Source organism: Haemorhous mexicanus, chromosome 1, assembly GCF_027477595.1.
Source record: "Haemorhous mexicanus isolate bHaeMex1 chromosome 1, bHaeMex1.pri, whole genome shotgun sequence".
Taxonomy (NCBI): Eukaryota; Metazoa; Chordata; class Aves; order Passeriformes; family Fringillidae; genus Haemorhous; species Haemorhous mexicanus.
In genome coordinates this window covers 21,570,215-21,592,973 of record NC_082341.1, presented here as the reverse complement: position 1 = coordinate 21,592,973, position 22,759 = coordinate 21,570,215, and the positions used below count along the sequence as shown (strand labels likewise).

At 34.7% G+C, this 22,759-nt stretch overlaps 1 protein-coding gene across 2 annotated transcripts in view; it reads left to right on the top strand.

Moving 5' to 3' along the window:
- The window catches only part of ABCB1 (ATP binding cassette subfamily B member 1), a 48,225-nt gene extending 26,281 nt beyond the window's left edge, over positions 1-21,944 (top strand). The window contains exons 13-31 of one of the 2 annotated variants that reach the window (XM_059842676.1): positions 1,350-1,463; positions 1,767-1,877; positions 2,943-3,068; positions 3,262-3,465; positions 3,831-4,001; positions 5,205-5,366; positions 6,916-7,158; positions 7,917-8,063; positions 8,393-8,497; positions 9,741-9,818; positions 11,200-11,283; positions 12,359-12,562; positions 14,451-14,551; positions 15,552-15,692; positions 16,820-16,976; positions 17,286-17,483; positions 17,968-18,174; positions 19,094-19,240; positions 20,625-21,944. In XM_059842676.1, the coding sequence (XP_059698659.1) occupies positions 1,350-1,463; positions 1,767-1,877; positions 2,943-3,068; positions 3,262-3,465; positions 3,831-4,001; positions 5,205-5,366; positions 6,916-7,158; positions 7,917-8,063; positions 8,393-8,497; positions 9,741-9,818; positions 11,200-11,283; positions 12,359-12,562; positions 14,451-14,551; positions 15,552-15,692; positions 16,820-16,976; positions 17,286-17,483; positions 17,968-18,174; positions 19,094-19,240; positions 20,625-20,819 (2,895 nt within the window). In that variant the 3' untranslated portion in view covers positions 20,820-21,944. Of the gene's footprint in view, positions 1-1,349; positions 1,464-1,766; positions 1,878-2,942; positions 3,069-3,261; positions 3,466-3,830; positions 4,002-5,204; positions 5,367-6,915; positions 7,159-7,916; positions 8,064-8,392; positions 8,498-9,740; positions 9,819-11,199; positions 11,284-12,358; positions 12,563-13,009; positions 13,200-14,450; positions 14,552-15,551; positions 15,693-16,819; positions 16,977-17,285; positions 17,484-17,967; positions 18,175-19,093; positions 19,241-20,624 lie in introns of those variants that run through there. The other variant, XM_059842686.1, reaches the window with a different exon arrangement.
- The last annotated feature ends 815 nt before the right edge of the window (positions 21,945-22,759 follow it).

The following is a 22,759-nucleotide window of genomic DNA, read 5'->3' as shown; positions in this document are numbered from 1 at the left end:
ATTTTCTGATTTTCATAAGATCAGACTGATATAGAAACAGTTCAAGCAAAAACTGAAGTACAATACCCTTTCTAGTTACTATTTGCTTTCATATTTCCGGGATGCAGAAACAAATACGTTTTTTTAGTGTTGTGCAGGCTAGGTAGATCATTTTCTGAATGCTTGCTTATGTTTTGCTCCATGAGAGGTTGGAATCACTTCTCGGTGTTTTTAGAAATTGAGTGGGATAAAAATATACTTGTGATTAGATGTCACCATATAACTCAAGGAAGAAAGCCATAACATTTAAATAATAACTTAAATTATTCTCTTGATGTGAAAAACATTCTAATTTTGTATGAAGTATGAAGTAAACAGGTTAAGAAAAATAACTGTGTTAACCATGATGAAACGCAGCCAGTTGACCATATGGATATATTTGTAGATTTTTTAAACTACTTATTTCGTTTATGAATCACTGAAGTTTGTGGAAAATGTCTCTGATATGTGGTTTTGGCTCTTTTGAACCTTTTGTACAGGCTGGCATATGAAACCCCTCAGTGAAGTTCATGACCTTATGTGTAATTTATTCTGTTCAAAGTATTTGCAAACTCTATTGCAAATTGTCTGTGTTGTAGTTCAAACAATGTTTTTATGACATGGATGATGGACTATCATGTGTAAAATCTGTGAATAACCCCTGTTTAAGAGGATGGTGTGACAGACTTTGCTCTGACTACTATGGCTGTTATGATCTCTGAGCAGGGTGGTTTAATTGCTTTTGTTTTGATACTAACTGAAAGCAATGAACTGCTGTTCTGAGAAAATTATTAATTTTTCTCTTCTGCTGCTGTTTCTTGTTTGTTTGCACTTTACTCTTTCATTGAAGGGGATCCTTTATTACTTTGTGATGAAGAACTTGGGTTTCTATACTTCTATTTCACTGTCTCTTTGAAAGCAGAATGATAGTGTTTTGCATATGTGTTGTTCTCTTGGCAGATATGTAATACACTTTGTGTTTTTTGGCCAAAGAATGCATTAGTACAATAAATCCTGAGATATCAAGTGAAATTCTAATTTTTTTTCATAGGTTTTACAACTCTGAGTCACTTTTTCACTTTTTCTCAATGTATTTGCAAATTTAATGTTGTACAGTTTCTCAGTTCTGATCTGAACCTTAAAAAGCCCTTTTCTTACTGTTTTTCTCTGTCTAAGAGAGACTTTTTCAGTTTTACTTTCATTCTAGATTCCTTAAACTTCCCTTAACAGACATGGAATGTCCTTACCCAAAAATACCTAACAGAAATAAATAAATATAATTTTCTGCTTAAATAAGAATGGATACATGCCTCTGTAAACATTTCTTTCAGGTCTTTTTCTCTGTATTGATTGGAGCTTTCAGTATTGGACAGACTGCTCCAAGCATAGAGGCATTTGCAAGTGCAAGAGGAGCTGCCTATACCATTTTTAATATAATAGACAATGTGAGTATTATTGCCCTCACTATCATTTCAAAACTTCTTTTTGAAGGTAAGACACCCTTCTTTTTAAAGACAGGAACTAAATTTATGCAGAAGCTTAATGGAAAAATTGTATAAGTATTCTTGAATGAGCATATAATCAATGTAGCAGTGAGGGAGCAAAACAATGTGCAATTTAGATCTTTCAGAAATCTCACCTAAATTACTTAAAAAACATGTTTAATGTTTCTGCAGAATAATGGTGCACTTGAGGACTTCTTTATGAAAAAAAAATTGGGGTATTTTTTTGAATTTTATTTTTTACAGGAACCTCAAATTGACAGCTATTCAGAGGCAGGTTACAAACCAGATCACATAAAAGGGAACTTGGAATTAAATAATGTTTACTTCAATTATCCATCCAGACCAGATGTTGAGGTACTGTAATTGAAACTTTATACATATATCACAGTTGAACACATGGATCATGTGTCGGGAAAAAAATCATTATTAAAGTCACTTATTTTTTGTTGAAAATCTAATAGTTTCAGATTGATTCTCTAATGTATATAAAACTACCTTGTCATCACAGTGATTTTAGTTAGCTTTATTTCCACCTTAGATAAACATGTTAAGTTTCGTGAATAATTTTTTGTCTAATGCCCTAGTTAGTGTGGCTATACAAATAACTCTAAATACATATTTCTATCAGAATAAATTTGCAATCCTAACTCAAGTATTTGTGTATAGTAATAATAATGAGCTAGTAAGTTTTAAAATAATTGCAGTGCAGCTCTGTTACGACTGTGTCTGAACCAGGAAAAAAAGACACCAGTTTCAGCAAGGACTTGCTGTTTATGGAATAGAGATCAAAATCTGTATTTGCATAGACAGAGAATAAGTTTCCTTTTTAAAGCACTGTCATATATTCAGAATCTTAATGCAGTGATGATAGACAAGATGTGACTGCTTCCTGAGAATATTTCCATGGAGAGTGTCTTTGCATTACATAACTATTTCCTTCCTTACATTGAAGGAAAATCACTGACCTTGATAAAGCGACCTTTCTTACTTTTGATAGGCAGAAAGGAAATAACACTCAGCTTTTAACCATGACTTTTACATAGCTTTCCTGTAGTCAGCATGATGAATTAAAGAAAAAGGTGTGGCAACATAACACAGAAATTTTGCATTTTACTGTTTCTGTATTATATGTTACTTATGATTAGTGTGTTATTATTATTTTGTCATATGAACTGGTTCATGAGACAAGTAATTGAGAAATGTGTTGTATAATACCTTGATACGGAGCCAATTGTGATGTAATTATTGGAAAATTAAGCTGAAGTTGTCAGTAATACAAAATTTAAATCCACATGTTTATAATTTTTTTTTTACAAAATTCTGCTAGAAATATAAAAGTTGTTTCATTCTAGTCTTTCACATTTAACTTGGCATTTCTATATACTGTTATGTTTTTGTCCAACCTTCTTACATGGACAGATACTGAAGGGCTTGAATCTCAAGATTGATTCTGGCCAGACAGTGGCCCTGGTTGGTGGCAGTGGCTGTGGGAAAAGCACAACTGTTCAACTCATCCAGAGATTTTATGATCCCAAGGAAGGCACGGTAAGATGCCTCAAGTGAGATGACTGCTCTGCATGTCACATGCATTGAAAGTCTAGTCCCAGCCTCACTGCTCTTGTCAATTTTCCAGTGACATGGTAAAGTGTCTGCTAAAATGGCACATGCTGGCATGGACAGAGAGGTTCCTTGATCAAAACAACTAGTAGACAGTTTTTGTCTGCTCTCTTTTGTTCAGGTTACCATTGATGGGCAGGACATTAAGACCTTAAACATACGGTATCTGCGGGAGGTTATTGGTGTGGTGAACCAGGAGCCTGTGCTCTTTGCCACTACTATTGCAGAAAATATTCGCTATGGCCGTGAGGATGTCACCATGGAGGAGATTGAAAAAGCCACCAAGGAGGCAAATGCCTATGACTTCATCATGAAGCTACCCAAAGTAAGCAGATCAGCTCACCTGCTGCAATAATTTCTTCTAAAACTTCTTGTGCCAAATAGTTCTATGGAAGGAATGCTTGTTAAGACAGGAAGCTATCCCTGGACCTGTGAATATGCAGAGCTATGCACAGTTTCCTCATAACTTTTGAGAATAATGCTGATTTTATATCTTCAGGCAATAATTTGGCTGTCATTTGAAGAACTACTAGAACTCCAGGAACACAAGTGATTAGTTAGGTGTATCCAAGTAGGTGTTTATTTCTGTAGAGAAAAGAGAAGGTGTTGCCGGCATATCTAGCATTGCTGACATCTTTAATGGAAGGACTGTGCCACTGAGTTTTTTCAATACATTTTTTTGTCTTGTAGAAGTTTGAAACTGTGGTTGGAGAAAGAGGAGCACAGCTCAGTGGAGGCCAGAAGCAAAGAATAGCAATTGCCAGAGCTTTGGTTCGCAATCCTAAAATACTTCTGCTTGATGAGGCAACATCAGCTTTGGATACTGAGAGCGAATCAGTTGTGCAGGCAGCACTGGACAAGGTCAGTAGTGTTTTAAAATGAAGCATGTAAGTAGGAGCCTAATATTTACTTCTTTCCTGGACTTTTGTTGAAAATAGAGACGCATAAAACCACAAAATGTAAACTTCAATCTGGCAAGTATTCTTTTTACAGAGAATTTTTGACTTCCTGCAGGTATTACAGAGAGAAATCTTATTTCAAATTAGAAGATGGAATAATATTTTATGCCTTTTTAAGCTTAAATCAACATTTTCTTTGTGCAAATACCATCCTTGTCCATTATCTGTCTTACTGCCGTTCATATTATTGTCAGTCACTAGTCCTTGCTGAGCCTCATGAGATTCTCCTGGGCCTGCTCCTCAGGCCTGTCAGAGACCTCCTGAATGCCATCCCTTCCCTCAAGTGAACAAACTGCACTGCTCAGCTTGATGTCACCCCTGAGCTTGCTGAGTGTGCACTCTGTCCCATTTACCAGTATCAGTCATGAAGACATTGAATAGTATGGGTCCCAGTATGAGGGACCTCTTGAGGGACATCACTGAAGATGAAGGCTATCCAGCTTCCAACAGAATTCTTCTTGGGATCATTACTTTCATAATTTAAACTAAAATTTGCTTGATCACTTTAAAAGAGCCCCATAATTTAAATGACAAGCTGCAATGTTTGGAACATTAAATGTATTATGCTTGTACATATCCAAAGAAAGGTACTTACCTGAAATACAATTCATATGAAATTTGAGAAAATTTTATTTTTATTATAGTCACTTGAGTTAGGATTGACTTAGAGCTTAAAACATTGATATCTTTAAAAGTGAGTGTAAAATATTTTCTAATGTTTCTGAGTATAAATTCTTCATGGATTTTATAGTTTAAGTGGGCAACTCAGGGCCTAAATTAAAAATTATAGCATTTTAAATATTTTAGGGTTTGTAACATTCTAAAATTTTATCTATTGAGATTTTTGTTTGGATATTTTTGGTCAAATTTGATGTATGTATATGCCACAGTGAAAGAAGATCTCTAATATTAAATTTCAGTCTTTAAATTATATTTCTGTTTTAAGGAACTCATTGAAATAAGTTTTTAGATTTTTTTCTTTTGAAAGTTTTTTTTTCTGTGAACCATTTTAATGTTTCTTTTAGATGCTATTCAACTCTGCTATGAGGATGACCAGTTTTTGCTTTTGCTTACAAATACTCACTTTAACTGCTGCTGTTTTCAGGCAAGGGAAGGACGCACCACGGTTGTGGTAGCTCATCGACTGTCAACAGTCCGAAATGCAGATGTGATAGCTGTGTTTGAAGGTGGAGTTGTCACAGAGCTAGGGAATCATGCTGAATTGCTTGAGAGAAAGGGAATCTACTACAAACTCGTTAACATGCAGGTACTTCTGTCTCTAGCTGTTGCCTCATTTCCTTTTTTCCCACACCCATAGTCATTTTAGCAGAAGTATGAGAAATTCTGCATCATATTTTGATAACAGCAAAAGACTCTTGTACTTTGAAAGGAGAGTAATAGTTTGAGAGAGACCACTATTTTGGCTACAAGACCTGTTTAAACCCAGGATAGTACATTTTTAATCCTCTAGGTATTTAAACTTAAAATATGATTTTATGTTTTCCTTTTATGTAGTTAGTGTAGAGCAGATAACTACAGTAGTTTGGTATTCCATTTCTTGTTCTTAGTCTGATAAAAGGTACAATACAGTAGCTGACTCTGGAGGAATACAGCATGCATATTTTAAGTTGTTTAGTTACAATCCTTCATACGGAATTCCTTTCTAAAGAAAAAAAAAGTGTTGGAATAGAAGAAAAAGAAAAATAATTCAGATATTAAAGAGCAAAAATGTGTTCTTAACTTATACAGATAGAAAAAAAAAAAAGAGATTGTAAATTATAATAAATTTCTGAAATATGTTAGTTATTAAATGAAGACCAAGGTACTTTGGTACTTACATCCCAATGTCCCATGTGACCATTAGGTTATAGCAGATTTTCATTGTAGCCTTTGTTTTACTGCATAACCTCTATGTCCATTAAAGAAACTGAAACGGCCATCTCAGTATGTCCCACTGAAGAGGTTGACCAGACCAATTAAAATATTTCTTCATAGGAGAATACATTTGGTTACCTTAGATTCAAGGTAACTTTGTATCCAAGCAAATGCAAATATGGGGAAAATGAGGAAATATAAAATGGAAAGAAAATTGAAAAACAATAAAAAAAAGAAAATAAAAATATTGAAAGCAAGTAAAAAGAGATATTTTTATTAGTAATGCAAAAAGCACTAAGTAATAAAAAAAAAAATCTGGAAAAAACAAAACACAAGTTGAAGGCAACTTTGAATCCAGTTGCTATCAAAAACCTCAGGGTGAGTAGTCATTTATTTATTCTCTCAAAGACACTGGCAAAAGTACCACCGAGGGTAAGGCTCTTTTCCAGGCTGCTCTAATTTTTCAGTCAAAATCTCTTTTTGGCTTGTTTCCTCCTGAACTTCCTTTTTCCATTTTCCATTTAAAGTCAAGTTCAGTTTGTTTTCCAGTAAAGGCAGTAATGTTTTATCACTTCATAAATAAACTGTATATTCCCCAAGAACTCATTCTAAAAGATCCCAAAAGGGGTGCAAAGGGTTTTCTCTCAATTTAAATGGTTTTTTTTAATTTGTTAAAAAAATAGAGCAGTTACTCTCAGTCTTCCACTTACTATAAGAATTTTCAAGAGAGATGCAAAACTCATATATGACTGAAGCTCTGAAGATAGAGCTCTAATAATAATGATACAGATTTTCGTACCTCCTTAAGGCATTATATGTTGGTCCTCAATATCTCTTTCAACTGAAACAAAGTTACTTTTACTTTGGTTACCTCATAATTTTGAACATTTGAAGTAATATGTGCATGTTTAATCTTAGCATACTGTTCTTCCCACTTTTAGGCAATAGAAGCTGAAGTTCCATCATCAGAAAATTATGAGAATGTTCTTCCATCATCAGAAAATTATGAGAATGTTCTTCCACCATCAGAAAATTATGAGAATGTACGCAGTGTCAAAAACAGTGACTCTGAACCAGGCTCTGAAGAACCCTTAACTAGAGGATTGAGAAGACGATCAACTCGGAGAAGCATGAAAAAGCCAGGAGAGCAAAATGATAGTCCTGATGAGGAAAAAACTTCACCTGTAAGTGTCTTTGCAGAGCTGTTAGTGAACTTAATTCCTTTAAACAAAGTTTGTTAAATTAGTTCTCCTGCTGAAAAAAGGTACAAAAAGACATGAGAATTTTTAAATACTAAATAGCCTTTGACTGATAATATTCATAACTTTCTTTTTTTAGTTTCAACATAAATGATAATAGAAATAAAATGGTAATATAACAAAGATGATGAACTTGTTATTGAAAGCAAATTTCCTTTAAAAGAAACATACTCACATATATTTACGTACCATAGCAACATAACCTATACAGGTTAAACATTCATTTTTGGATAAGAAACAAAATATTTAGCCCAACAGAATAACTTACAATAAAAATTGCAACCCCCACCCCCCCCAAATATGATTACATTCATATGTACAGTAATTATTTTACTATTGTAAATTGGTTCATTAACAGTTACTTGAATTAATCAAGCCATGGATTACTCACAGTAATATGCCCAGAATGAGTAGTTCAGTCATCACTGACCAATTCCAAAGTATTCATCAACAAAAATTACATGGATAAACTAATATAAAAAGAAAAGTGCTGTAGATACAGTGTACAGATATCCCTCATGATAGAACAACAAAAAAAAGTACAATCATTTGTTCATGTTATTAAAAACTATACAATTTTGCTTCCCCTGAATAGGAATAGGAAATTGATTATTAATCTCTCCTTTTCTCCATATGTCTCCAAATACATTCATGTTTGTCCTAATGCAATTCATGTTTTTTAGGCTGAAGAAATACCTCCAGCTTCATTTCTCAAAATTATGAAGTTGAACAAAACTGAATGGCCATACTTTGTAGCTGGAACCTTGTGTGCAATTATCAACGGAGCTTTACAACCTGCATTTGCAGTCATATTTTCTGAAATCATTGGGGTGAGTTGGAATAAAATAAGCAAAAACTGTAAGCCCACAATATTTATTTCTAATAAAATTAGGTTAAAAACAATCACTAAAAACAATCACTGAAGCTGAAGAGTGGATGAAGCATTATTGCAAAAATCTTAAAAATTGTATGACACTTACAAAATGCTAAAAATCTTGCTACAACCTGAAATATGATTGTTATACATTAAATATTATGTAATATATGATTAAATTTCATATTAATGCAATTGACCACCAAAAAAAATTCCTGAGAAAGATGAGAGTATTTTAGATTGCTAGTTAATTTTATAAAAACTGTTTCAAATTTTATATTATAGATTTTTTCAGAGACTGACAAGGACCTCTTAAGAAAACAGAGCAACTTATATTCACTGCTGTTTTTAGTACTTGGGATCATTTCCTTTTTTACTTTCTTTTTTCAGGTATGTTTTAATATTTTAACCTTATTTTAATTGTTTATCATGTTTTAGAAACCTGAAATATACTAAAAATTTGCATCTTCATAATATGTCGCCAACTCAAACCAGAACCTGTGTTTATGGTTCTAGATATGTCTTGTGTTGAAACTTTTTTGACCTAGAGCTGCTTGTGTTTAAGAGTGTTTTGAATCTATTCAGACCTCTTAACTTTAGAAATTCCCATCTTGCTCATCAGTCAGACACTTCTCAGCATGAAACTCTGGATTTTCTCCTTCATTTTGCATTGTGAGCTAACAGGCAACTGTTAGCTCCATTCTACCACCCCCCCTCTCACCTCAAGACTTCCTATTTGAATCTCTTAGTAATTGAAAATCTCTCAATCTCCTGCCTTTGTTCTCCAGTTTGTTACTTCCTTAACCCTTCCCTTGTCCAAGGGAACATCTCATACTTCCTCTGTGGGAGTCCCCAAAGACTCCCAGGCCCATTTTGTCAGGTGACACTCATCACACTGACAGTCACTTCCTCCTGCAGAAATACTAAGGGTTGTACCTGCTACAACAGTGCCACTTAAAAAGTAAAAAAGGTAGCAATCTTATTAAATATTTTCATAGATAGTCCATTTTATAATTTAGGAACATATTTGTATAGTTTTATCTATTAAGTGAGCCCATGGAGTGAAATAATACCATGCTTGGGACAGCAGCATAAACAGCCTCTTGCAGAAACCTGTTTTGTTTGTGGAATTGTCTCATTGCACAAGCAGAAAGGGCCTTGAGTATGGAAGGCTGAGTAGTACAGGGCTGTGATAGGTTTGCTCAGTTTAGGAATGTTCAGGTAATGTTTTTAAATTTGACTGATGCGTTTGACTGAACCCAGGTTGTCTTTAAAAGCCTTTCATCTAAAAAGAATGACCTAAATGTTAGTTGTTTAAATCTGACTTACATTGACTCAGACAAAAGAAGTCAAAGGGTTGATTAGTAACCTTCCCCTTAAAGGATGCTGGTGAAGCAGTGCTAGGAAATTTTGCTATGCTCCCTATATTTTTTTTTTCATTAATAGTATTTGAATGTCAGTACTGTGAACCTACTAGAATTTATGCATATTAAACCTGGTTTTACATTTGCTTTCTGCAAACAGGACTGCAATATTTTTTACTTTGACATTGTAGAGGCAATTTATCTAAAATATTTATTGAATAAACACAAAGTGTAATACTATACTAAGCGCTGTACTTTTTCTCAAACAGGGTTTCACATTTGGCAAAGCTGGAGAAATTCTTACAATGAGGCTTCGGTTCATGGCATTTAAAGCAATGCTTAGACAGGTAAGGATAATAAATATTTTGATCTCCAGGGTTTTAAAAATAATTGATGGTATTGGTATAAAATAACTGTATTCTACATCACTCTATCATACAGGGAAGATTGTTTAAATCAGACTAGAAACCAATTTGATTAATTACATGTGGTTATGCAAAGTGTCCTTAGAGGGAGAGTCTTAAATCAATACAAGAGCTTTTTATGTACTCCTTGCAAAGACTTAGTTCTACAGCCAAGTTACAAGGGCCTGACAAGTTGACGTGCACCAGCAGTATCCCATTATCTGTTCATTTGCCTGCTTTGCTTTCTTTGGGCCCCATTTCCCCTGAAGAAATGCAACACAACTTACACTGTAACTCTTAGTTCAAATGTCTGATTTGAATTGTGATATGTACAGATATGTGTTTTTTTTAATTCATTTGAAGTCTCTGTACATTTACTGTTGTTTGTTAATGCAACAACAAGATTGTGTATTGAAAAGTAAAACCACTTTCAGAGAGTTAAAATATAAATAGAATGTATATTGTTAAGTAATTCTAAATTGGCCTTAATTTTGCATGATTTCAGGATCAGTATTTTAGATTTTGAAATACAAAATATGACAGTTAGGGGGTTTTAAGTCTTGCACATAAAGCTACATGTAGACACAGAATTTGATTCATGTGAACATGACTATTTTCAATGTGACAGAAAACTGTTGTAGTCTGAAAAATCACAATTTATAGATCAGCCATACTAAAAATCTAATGAAAAGGCAATCGTACAACTGAGTCCTGAGCTCACAAATGCCTGTAATGCATTACCAGGACTTCATTCAATGCATACTACACTTCACAGTTTAAATCAGGTATTTGGTGAATAAATCATAAACTGTGTACCTGATCCAAACAATTAACTTTGATCAGCTAGAACAGTTTGATTTTTCCTTTGGTTGGGTTCAGGGTTTTGTTGTTGTTGTTGGTTTCTTGGTGTCTCATAGCTTAAAAATCAGCCTCTTCAATATGGGAAGAAACAAAGCAAGGAATATTTAGTTTTCACTCTGAAAATGCTTTACATTTAACCCCTCCCCAAACAGCTTTGCAACCATGAGGGAGTGTGACCAAAGAGTCCTCTCCTCCAAGCAGATTCAGTGAAGGAGCAGCAGTGAGGGAGGGTAAATTTTGCTTTTGGGAATCTCTCAGCTGCTCCCCTTCCTTCTCAGCAGTGACAATGAATACATCAATGATTCACAAGATTTCACTTCTTTCTAAATATATCCAATGTGCAGTGATGGAATTAAACTTATTTAAATATGTAGAACCGAGGCACTGCCACTTACCAGATTTACTTAGCAGTTTATTTGAAATATCCAAAATCTGGTTTTAAAAATAATTTTTCTTATTGTAGGATATGGCCTGGTTTGATAATCCTAAAAATAGCACTGGAGCCTTAACTACAAGACTTGCTAATGATGCCTCTCAAGTGAAAGGAGTAAGTAAAATTTTGGGTTGGAAGTTCTCCTATTTGGTTTAGCATGCAATGAAGCTGCAGCTTGGGTTTGACTAGCTGGATACCAGTCTTGGTTTTGACAACTAAAATATAAGACAAAATGGTATCTTTTATATATAAAATAAATTATATAAAATTATTACACCAGCTATTGATATATTTATAATAATTATATATATACCAATAGCTGGTAGAGAATGCACTGATGCACTTTATGAAAATTATGGTAATATGTATTTACAGACTAATTTCCAAATAATTTTTTTTTAAAAAATAAACTATTGTACTCTATTGTGGTTTTTATCATTAAAAAAAAATTATTGGGAATCTCCTACCTAAGAAGTCTTTTTAAAGAGGTCTTATTTACCTAAAGACATGTAACTAAATTTATTCAGTTTACAATCTCCAGCTATTTTTTTGGTTGTACAGATTTCTTATTTAAAAAAAAAAAAAACCTGTCAGAAATTGACTTCCTTTTCTCTGTTACCTTATGGAGATTCTTTGTAAGTAAATTCTGTATATTCAGGGCTCTGTAATATCAAGCTAAAGAACACTGAATGTAATCATTTGGGTATGCTTAAGTAAATTTTTACCACTCCATGAAGTTACGTGCTTGGGTTTTTATCTAAAATGAAGTATTCTGAAGCATCTTTGGCTTTATTTCCATAGGAAAAGTTAAATATTTAATTTTCTTCTTCATTTGGCTCTGTGTGATGACTTGTAAAGCTAGCTCTGTGATCTACGCAATATGAGAGATTTTAATGTTTAGATGTAAATGTGAGTATGTGATGAGGGTAAAGCTTATTCAGTTTCAAGAGCAGAATTTAGAAATTGCAGAGTATATTGAAGTAATCAGAATATGGGGAAAGAAGATATAAATACGAGCAAGATAATTTTTTACAAAAGCATTTAAAAACCTGCCATTTTGAAAAATAGCAAAACTGAGTTAAGACTTTCTAAGCAGTGTTTTGAGAATCAGGAATTTTGTGGGTGAAAATGCTTTCCTTATTGAAAATGCAGTTATGTGGGTAAGAAATGCCTTTTTTTCTTTGTCCAGGCAACTGGTGTCAGACTAGCATTAATTGCCCAAAACGTTGCCAACCTGGGGACTGGAATTCTTATATCATTGATCTATGGCTGGCAGCTGACCCTGCTGCTTTTAGCTGTTGTGCCCATCATTGCAGTGGCAGGAATGATTGAAATGAAGATGTTGGCTGGGCATGCTAAGAAAGATAAACGAGAGCTGGAAGCTGCAGGAAAGGTGGGTCTAGAGAAATTAATCTGTTTCTGTAAAATGTATACAGTCATATTTACCAAAGCATTGTTAATGGATGTATGACTTCTGAGTCCAGAACATTTCACAATATGCAAGTTCCAAAGACAGCCAGGTGCACAGCCAGGTACACTGGTAGACCTACAGAGCATCCCACCTCTTCAATAACAATTGAAGACTTAATGGTATTAACCAATGAATATTTTTGTAGTTAAATGTTGGAATGTGCTAAAGACAATTCAGACATATTCTCTTCTCATTCCTTTTTGAGACATCTTTGTTTTCCTTATTTTGCAACCACTCTCATTTTGACATTCTTTTTTTTTTTGTTTGTTTTCCTGTCATCCCTTTTTGGCATGCCATCTATCTTGCATTTATTACACTCCTTTTTTTTTTTTCTTTCTCTTCCCTTCTTCATCTTATTAATGTTTGCAGTGATAATCTGTATATATCCACTGGTTTCTGTTTGCCATTCCTTTGTTTCTTGAGTGGAAGAGAAAGATGAGAACTGAAAAGCAAGAAGGCTAGACTCTTGTTTAACAAATTAAATGAAGGCATTTAATGTCACTTCATTCCAAAAATCCTTTTGGGACAGAACAACTATTTCATCACTTCCCAGATACTGCTTTCTTCAAGGTAAAACTTTTCTAAAATCTCTTCCTATGTCCTACTCTTTTGAACTGAGAAAAAGAAAATCATTTTGCTGAAAAGAAAAATAATTTGTCTAAGGTCATGCAATTCCATTCCTTTCCTTTCAACTGTGTACATTTCTTCTGCTTCTCTCTGAGGGATGAGCATTTATTTTATGTTATTTTGTTGTAAGATGCAATAGAACATAGTTGACAATTCTTGGAATAAACACTAAAGACTTTCTTAATGCAGCATATTGTGAAGAATTAGAACAGGTGTTACAAATATTAATGAAATTTTTTGGAACCTTAGAAAAGTATTTTCTTTTCATTATAATGTTAGTTTCTCTTCTCAAGGCCACCTAAGCAAGCACTGGACTATAAGCATTTTATTCAATTCTCGTTTTTAAAAAAATATGTAAGCATTTTCAGTAAAAATAGTGTTCCACCTGGAAAATGTGCTTTCTGCAAAGAGTTGCTGAAGTTAGGTTACTAAAAAACCTTACTTTATGGTCTTAATTAAAATTGCATGAAATGTATACCATAGCAAAATGCATTGAAGCCTTGAGAATCTTTTGAGAGAATCAACAAGTTTGGAAGAGACCTTCAAGGTCATCAAGTCCAACCATCAAGGCAGCACCACCGTAATGACCCCAAACCATATCCCCACATCCATCTCTTGAACACTTACAGACAGTGACTCCATCACCTACCTGGGCAATCTATCCGAATTCCTAACCAACCTAACAGTGATTTTTTTTTTTAAATATCTAATCTGAATCTCCCCTGGCACATTTATGTACACAAATGACTCAAGTCTAAAGAATCTGCAAGCTAAAAGAAGGCATCAGAGCAAATATTTACTGCTGAGATCTCAGGCTCTAAGGCACCTAAATAACCTGGACATTTTGATTACAGCCCAAACTCTGCAGACTGAAAGTTGAATGCCAATATGCCATTTTTCATGTTGAGTATCTTCTCTATATTTGTTATTGCTGTCTAATGGTTTTTCACCATTTATTTGTAGAACATTAAAGAGGTCTTGTCAGAAAATTCTGAGCATTGTAAGAAAATCTCATTATCCTAAAAAGAAAAATATAAAATGCTTATTTTTATATCAACAGTCTATTATTTTAATAACCAGTATAAAATATAAAATTGTATTCCAACAGAATCCCCTACTAAATTAGAATAAGGAATTGCAACATACTTAACTTTTGATTAAACTATTTGTTTTTCTATTGCAGATTGCCACAGAAGCAATAGAGAATATTAGAACTGTTGTTAGCTTGACCCGAGAAAGAAAATTTGAGTCGATGTATGGAGAACATCTGATTGTACCATACAGGTATAATAAAAATAACTAAACTAAAAAACATCTCTAATTAATTGCAAACATTTACTTTGACAATAATAATTTTTTAAAAGTGTGTATTATTTAATGTATAATTTTATTATCTCAGAATTAATGTCAATGTTTTGTATATTTGTACTGACAAATGCAACCACCACCACTTACCATTTCTTAACATTTGATTTAATTAATTTTCTGTATACTAATTATTCTGTAATTAATTTTCTATAATATTGGTATCTTCTATTACAGTGTTACTTGGTTTGGAAAAATGTTGGTTTTAAGTGAGCTTTCGAAGTGGTCTAATCTAAATTTCCACCTGATTTGTTGGATATTGAATTAAAGCTATTTTAATGTAAATTGAATATTACGTTAGGCCACTTTTTAAAGTGTTAGTAAGATTGAAAACATTTGAACAATTACTTACTGCTTTGGAGCTGAAAATAAAGTAATATAAGTCTATTTGGATTACATAAAAATTTAGAAGTCTTAAAGTAAACAACTGAATAGATTTTACCAACTAAAGTTTTATTTGTTCCAGACCGGACTGTTTCATTTTCAGATATCTATGAGAAAAGTAAAGTAAATGAAAGTATATGTGCACAGATATAATGAGAAAGAAGCAGGGGGGCCACTAACACATCTACCATAATAAATGAGTGGTTAGAGCACAGTGCAGGACATAAAAGATATTACTTACCTTTTTTCCCGGGCTGCTGGCTTTTGAGTTCATATCTAGTGATTTGCAGAACAATCCTAACCCTTCTCAGCTTTAACATTGTTGGGATAGCTCCAAGAATTTCATTTTTCTGTTGTTCTAGTATAAATAAAAACTTGGTGCCCTATGAGAGTGAAGATGTTTTTAGTTAATGTTTTGGTGCATGTAAACTTTCCATTCACAACAGTATAAATTGAAGTAAATTGTTTTTTGTGTACTAGGACTTCAGTATGAAGTATGCACACTTTGATGAAAATATGCATTCTTTCTGTACAGAAATTCTGTGAAGAAGGCACACATATTTGGCTTTTGTTTTGCCCTTTCACAAGCAATGATGTTCTTTACCTACGCTGGCTGTTTCCGGTTTGGTGCCTACCTAGTGGTAAATGGACACATGGAGTATAAAAGTGTATTTTTGTGAGTATCTCTCTTACAATCCCTTTTCTGTCTGTTCAGAAAAATTCTTTCTAATTTTAAGAGCAACAGTTCAGTACAGGGCTATGGGAACAAGTATGATAGACTGTGATCCTACCAGTGTGGATATCAGTTACCTGAATACCCAAGAAGATCAACCATACCGATTTTTTGTTGCCAACCTAATTAAAGATAGTTAACACAGCTCATTTTGAGCAGAAGATGCTAGAAAGTGTCTGCATTCCATCTGCTAGCTGAACATCTCTAGCCAGCTGAGTGAATTTTTGGTTAGATTTGAAAGGGACGGTTTGAGCAAAAACTGTGTGAGCCCTTCTATGCTGTTCAAATAGAGAATAAAACAGATCACTTAATGTAGCTCTGAAGAAAAAAGACAAAGTTAATAAAAATGAATCTATTTTACTTTGCCTTAAAACAGCCTAAGAGGTTGCATGTACCAAATAGCTGTTCTTGGTGATGATTTTGTTTCTATGCTGTGTGGCAGTAAGTAATAGCTGAAGACAACAGGTCCTTAAACTATTGTAATGTTGCCTATAAATTACATAAACTTCCATAACATGACATATAAGTCATCAAAACCCAATAAAGCATAGTTTTCAACCTTTATCAGTATTGTAAATCCTGCAGGTTTTTTTCCAGCAGAGATGTGGTAGAAACTTAAATCTTTATTGTCACCTTCTTATAGGCTTGATTTCTTATTTTCCCTGATGCCTTAAAAAGTGATCATTAACTCCCAAAGGTCATTGAACCCTAGAGAGGAAACCACAGTGAGGATGAAACAGCATTAGAGTAGCAATGATGCCATCCATTGATCCCTTTCCTCATAGCCCCAGCTGAGACTTAATATACTAACCAGAATTAATAACTGAAGAAATTACTGCTAATGAGCAATGAAAACACTGAATCTGGAATGCAGGCGTGATTATCTCATGTCATTAAGAGAAGGTAAAAAGAAATTCCTGGAGCTAAATGAATAATTAAAGCAATAATAGTTGACTACTACTTTATTTTTTCTAAATTTAGCCCTCTTTTTTTCTCTGAGTGAAAGTTGACTGCAGCCACATTGCCACTGTTCTTTTCTTCTTGATATTTTTTTCCTGATTTCTTTATAGAGTGTTTTCAGCTGTTGTATTTGGTGCAATGGCACTCGGACAAACCAGTTCTTTTGCTCCAGACTATGCCAAAGCCAAGATATCAGCAGCCCACTTGTTTCTGCTGTTTGAAAGAGTGCCCTCAATAGACAGTTACAGTGAGGAGGGAGACAAGCCTGTGAGTAAGCCATGTGTGCTGGGTGATACTGTTTATTGGTGATATGGACAGCACTCTCCTCCCTCTCTTCAAACTGATTCTTCCTCTCCTTCTGATTACATCCTTATCACAATGCATCTTTGACACTATCTGACCACAGCATGGACCAAGTTCTCTCTTGTCAGACCAGCTTTTGCACAAAGAGTCAAAAGGGTATTTGTTTTGAAAACCTCTGATTTCTGGGGGGGGGTGGGGATACTTCTGTAACTCTATTCTAATCATCTGTGAAATTGTCTTAAAAACGTAACCGTGATAATATTTTCATTATAGGAAACATTTGAGGGAAACATAACAATCAAAGATGTGGCATTTAACTACCCAAACCGACCAGAGGTCAAAATCCTCCAAGGATTGAATCTAAAAGTAGAAAAGGGACAAACTCTGGCTCTTGTTGGCAGCAGTGGCTGTGGAAAAAGCACTGTTGTTCAGCTGCTGGAGAGATTTTATGACCCACTTGATGGAGAACTGGTAAGTATTTTTGCAAGAACATGCCAACAGGTTAAGTGAGGGTGTTCATCATTGGTTTTCTGTGATGTTATACGTACAATAGGTATTTCTAGGTTTTTTTTAAAGTATTTTTAATGTTAAGATCAGCAGTGACTCATTGAGTCTCCTTAACTAAACTAGATGTACATAAGTCCCAGTTTCCCACATTATAATACTGATCCACAGTCTCATGATGGCTTTAAATTCATGAAAAATTTCCGGAGGTTTTTATAATAAGAACACTTTAAAAACTAATAAATATATGGACTGAGGCAGCATTCACTTGTATGAATTAGAAAATTTTGGAAAGTAGATGAGAAGGAGGGGAAGGGACTATGTGGGCTTGCAATTGGTAAGAAAGAGCTAAGGAAAGAGCTGCGATTGCAGGTGCTGTGTATGAATTTACAGTAAGTCTCAAATTCATATATAGCCATCTGACTAAAATTTAAGATGTTTGCTTTCTCAGCTTTTTGATGGCAAAACTGCAAAGGCACTGAATATCCAGTGGCTGAGAGCTCAGATTGGTATCGTCTCACAAGAACCAATCCTGTTTGACTTCACTATTGCCGAAAACATCGCCTACGGAGATAACAGCCGGCAGGTGTCCTTTGAGGAAATTGTTAGTGCAGCAAAACAAGCCAATATTCATTCCTTCATTGACTCACTGCCAGATGTAAGTTATTCCCTTTCTTTCCTTCTTAGAACTGGATGTGAACTTACGTGGCAGGGAAAAACTGTCTGCTTATAATTACCTGGGGTACAATAATTTTCTGAGATGAAAATAAATCTGAAACATTTTTTAAAATATTTTCCTTAATTGTGTTTAGCATAATTATTTTCACTCTGGGAGATTCCATTGTCAGGTGGACAGTGGAACTTTTAAGATCTCAGGGAAGAAGACACACAATTCTAACTAACTGAGAGCTGCTACTATGGGGTGGGGGTTTAAAGTTGAACATTTTTTTAAGCTCCTGTCGTTCTCAAGCATATGTAAAAGATTCTGCTAGACTGATGAGTTTACACTTTCTTCTAGTTATATGTAGCCAGAATTTGAATTTCAAGTATTCCTGTGGTCTGTAAATTGCTAAAAATTTTTCACCTATATGCATGAGACAAACACATAGTACTATAAGACCGAGCATCTTGGGTCAGATGAAAGGTCTGCCATACACAAAATCTTGTCCTTATGCAGACCAGGAAGACGTAATTACAAATATTCAGAAAGGCTAAAAATTTAATCCCATTTCCCCTTAATACTCATCCCACTTTCCATTTTTCAGAGTTTGAACCCCAGTATTGTCACAGATTTTCACTGACCTTTGGTGTTGTGTAGTCTGATTGAGAATAACATTGTCATTTCAACTTCAGAGTGGCTCACTGCTCTGAATTTATTAAACACTTGATTCTATAAAGAAGTCTACCAGTAAAAGATTTACAGATCTGTGGCATATAGAAATTCTGGTCAGCTGTTTTCAGAAAGCTACTGGTGCGGAATATGCAGATTGTGAGAGGCTGGTGTCAGAGTTGATGTGCTTCGATATACATCCAAACTGATTTTGATTCACAGCCTGGACTTAACACATTTTTTCCAGAAATACAATACCCGTGTAGGAGACAAGGGCACGCAGCTTTCTGGTGGCCAGAAACAGCGCATCGCTATTGCCCGGGCTCTCGTGCGCAAGCCCCAAATTCTGCTGCTGGATGAAGCTACTTCTGCCTTAGACACAGAAAGTGAAAAGGTAACTTAAGTATGAGCCAGGAATCTGGAATCTAAATTTTTTTTTTTTTTTAATTATGATTACTGTTTTTACTCCCACAGTTTAAAGCCAAAAGCTGGAAATACGGCATCTTATGCAAATTACATATTCAGGCAAATAATAGGCAAATATAAAGGCCTTACCCCTCCTTGGGGGGAAAAAAGTATTTTTTACATCTGTATGGCAGTAGGCAGATTGAAGTTGCTATGAAGAATGCTTTTCTTAGCCTAGCAGTCTTCAGGCTTCAGCTGAGAAAGAGCTATCAAAATTGAATCAGGACACACAAACTCCAGAAGCCAAAAAGATTGAGGATGCTGCCAGAGGACATTGTTTTGGGGTTTTTTTTCTGTGAAACTGTGATATGTGGCTTTCTTAAGTTTTCTTCCTTCTCCCATTGTTCTCTGCTCCTTGCTACATGTTCATGGCTAAAAGGAAAATTTTAGGTAAAAATTGCTAACACATTTACTTACTTTTTAAAGCCAAAGTCGTAATCTTGATACTACAAAAGTGCAATCCAACTGTAGAAAATTAACAGAGATTATTAATGAGGCAAATATTATATCATATATTATAATCTGGAAAGTTAAGATTTCTACCAAGTTTTGATCAATTGTCGGCATGAAAAAATGAGGTTTAAGGGGAAAATGCCATTAAATAATCCCATGATTTTTTGTTTTCTTGATTATATGTCAGTTAGGAATTTAAATTTGACCTCTTACTTTATTCTGCATTAATAAGCATAAGGAATAAATACAAGAAAGAAGAGATTGTTTTTAATATCTTTCTGCCAGTGATAGCTTTAAGAAAATGTGATTCATGAGACTCCCTGTGAAATCATGAGAACTAGTATGATAGCAGCTGGCCCAAGAATATTGACTTCCATATATAATTAATCAGTCATGAAAGGAAGCTGTAGAGGTCCCCAATTAAACCTCCTCTTCACACAAAGGCCAGTACTGAACTCAAATTTAGATTACTTTATGCTGTGTCTGGAAGGGTACTTGAAAATCTCAAGGAGATTCAGTAGGGATGTTTTTGTCCCTGTTCCAATGCCTAATTATCCTTGCAGCAAATGTTTTTTATATCTAGTCAGAACATCTCCAAGATTTAAAACATTTTCTATTTTTTTCCTGCCATGCAGTAATGCTCAGTAATGAGCCTGGTTCCTTCTAATTCTCTTAACTATCACAGCATTATCCACTCTAGCAGACCGGACTCAGCCAACACAGGCTAGTTCTAATCAAGTAGCTTGAGCAACAGATATTCCCTTTCCTTCAGTGTTATATTCCAGCTTACAGATGGCAGTTGAGGTGTACATCCAAGCAGCTGCCAGAATAGCTCGCCTCTTGGTTTGTTCCTTGTGCAGATTGTGCAGGAGGCGCTGGATAAGGCTCGAGAGGGTCGCACGTGCATCGTGATCGCTCACCGCCTCTCCACCATCCAGAACGCTGACAAGATCGCCGTGGTCCAGAACGGCAGGGTCACAGAGCAGGGCACCCACCAGCAGCTGCTGGCTGAAAAAGGTGTCTACTATTCCCTGGTCAATGTTCAAAGTGGGTAATGCAACATCTCAATCCAAGGCAGTATTTATCTCTGAATTGTCACTGTGGCTACGTTTCTCATTGTAATTATTTCAATAGCAACAGTCAGCCTTGTTACTTTTGGTTTTCTTCATGCCTTTCATAAGCTATACCAGCCCAAGAAATACTAAGTAAATGTGTAACATTTTCTCACTAGTACTTTTCATTATTCAAACCTCTTTTTTATGCGGCCAAAGCAGATGCCCATGGCACTCATGAAAGTAGAAGCATGCTAAGCCAAGTGTAATTATTATTAGCTTGCTTTAAACTCTTTCAAAAATCAGACTAATTAGGTGTAAGCAACTTGGAAATATTTTCATGCTCGTTAAAAACAGTTTTGCTCTTGTCAGAAATAAACCTCAAGCCTTATTCTCGCTGTGCCTGTGTAAGATGGTCAGTCCTGGCCTGTTAGGCCAGGTTGTTGCCATGTGTTATGAGAACTTGCAGGTCAGCTGAAGCTTGATGCCAGGTGTCTCCTGTTATGATGTGGAGTTTTAGTAAAGGCCTTGAAAATATGGGCACAGGCTGAAAACAAAGGTCCCAGAACTGTAAATATCTTACTGGTGGTTAATTACTGATCATTGAAGAGTTGCAACCTTAAGAGATGGAAAAAGACTGCTTGAAATGAAACGAATTAAACAATAGATAAGGAAAAAACCCAAGACCATAACTGATGGGCAAGACAAGGCATCTGCTGCAGCCTGGGAAAGTACTCTCTGCAAGTCTGTCAAAGTCCTAGGAGTCAGAGGTCAAGGACTAAGAGCTCTCTAAAGACTGCAATATTTTATGCAAGGTGGAAATTCTGGATTTGGACTTGGAGGAGGGGGAAGGAAAGCATCCTTTTCAGTGTTGACGTCTTTGGTTGAAGAGCTCTTGAATCTGAGCACTGCCGTGACTGAGACTCTCAAGGACTGTAACCATCGGTGCTGAATTCCTGGCACGGCTCTGGGATATTGTATATTATTTGCAAATATAGGATGGCTGTTAAGGGCTAATTGCTTCGAACATGGAGTAATATTGACTAATAATTATTAATGACTAAACAGTAGAAATGTATTTTGTTAGTGAGTATTTATGCAGTAAAGTTTTGTTTTTAAGTTTAAAAATGTCTCGATGAATCAATCGTCTGCACTTCCGTCATAGCAATTTCTCATTCCCTGAGATTTATCCATATGGTCTGTCATATCTACACCTAGGTATTTACTCACACAGAACCAGTCTGCAGATAGATAGGCCATATCAATTAGGCTCAACCATGTACTAATTACACTCTACAAAATGTTGATTGATACAGTCTCACTGTGTTCCTGTTGAATCACATACCTATTTTCTTTTGTTTCGGTCTTAGATGGAAAACCGGTTTGACTGGAAAATTTGTTTGTTTCCATTTATGCACTCCTTGATACAATAAGGTTCTTGTCTGTCAATAAGAATATTACTCTGCATAATAATATAAATAAGTTATACTTGCAACTATAAGAATGAAATAGGTATTCTTCAACATCATAGTCTGAAGATTCAAGTAAGAACATACTTAGAGTGATATTTTTAAATTAAATTCAGGATGTTAGTATTTTGTTTTTAAAATAGTATTTTTAATTGTTGAAGATATATTTTCTAATTATTGGATTAGAAATGATTGAGTTATTTCCCCAACTCATTTCAAAGATGCTTGATTTACCAGAACAATTTAGCTCTTCATGAAAATCAAGACAACATTGTAAATATTTTACTAGAAATATCTGAAAACAATATTTTAAAAATTTTGGCCATATAGTTTAAAATGTGTTTCTGAAATTCACATCAAATGCAGAAACTTTCCAAAACAATCCTATTTCCCCCATTCTTTTCCTGTACATTTTTAAAGAAGTATTTGTTGAGACTTACACAAAAATTTGTATAATAATCCCAATTCCAAATA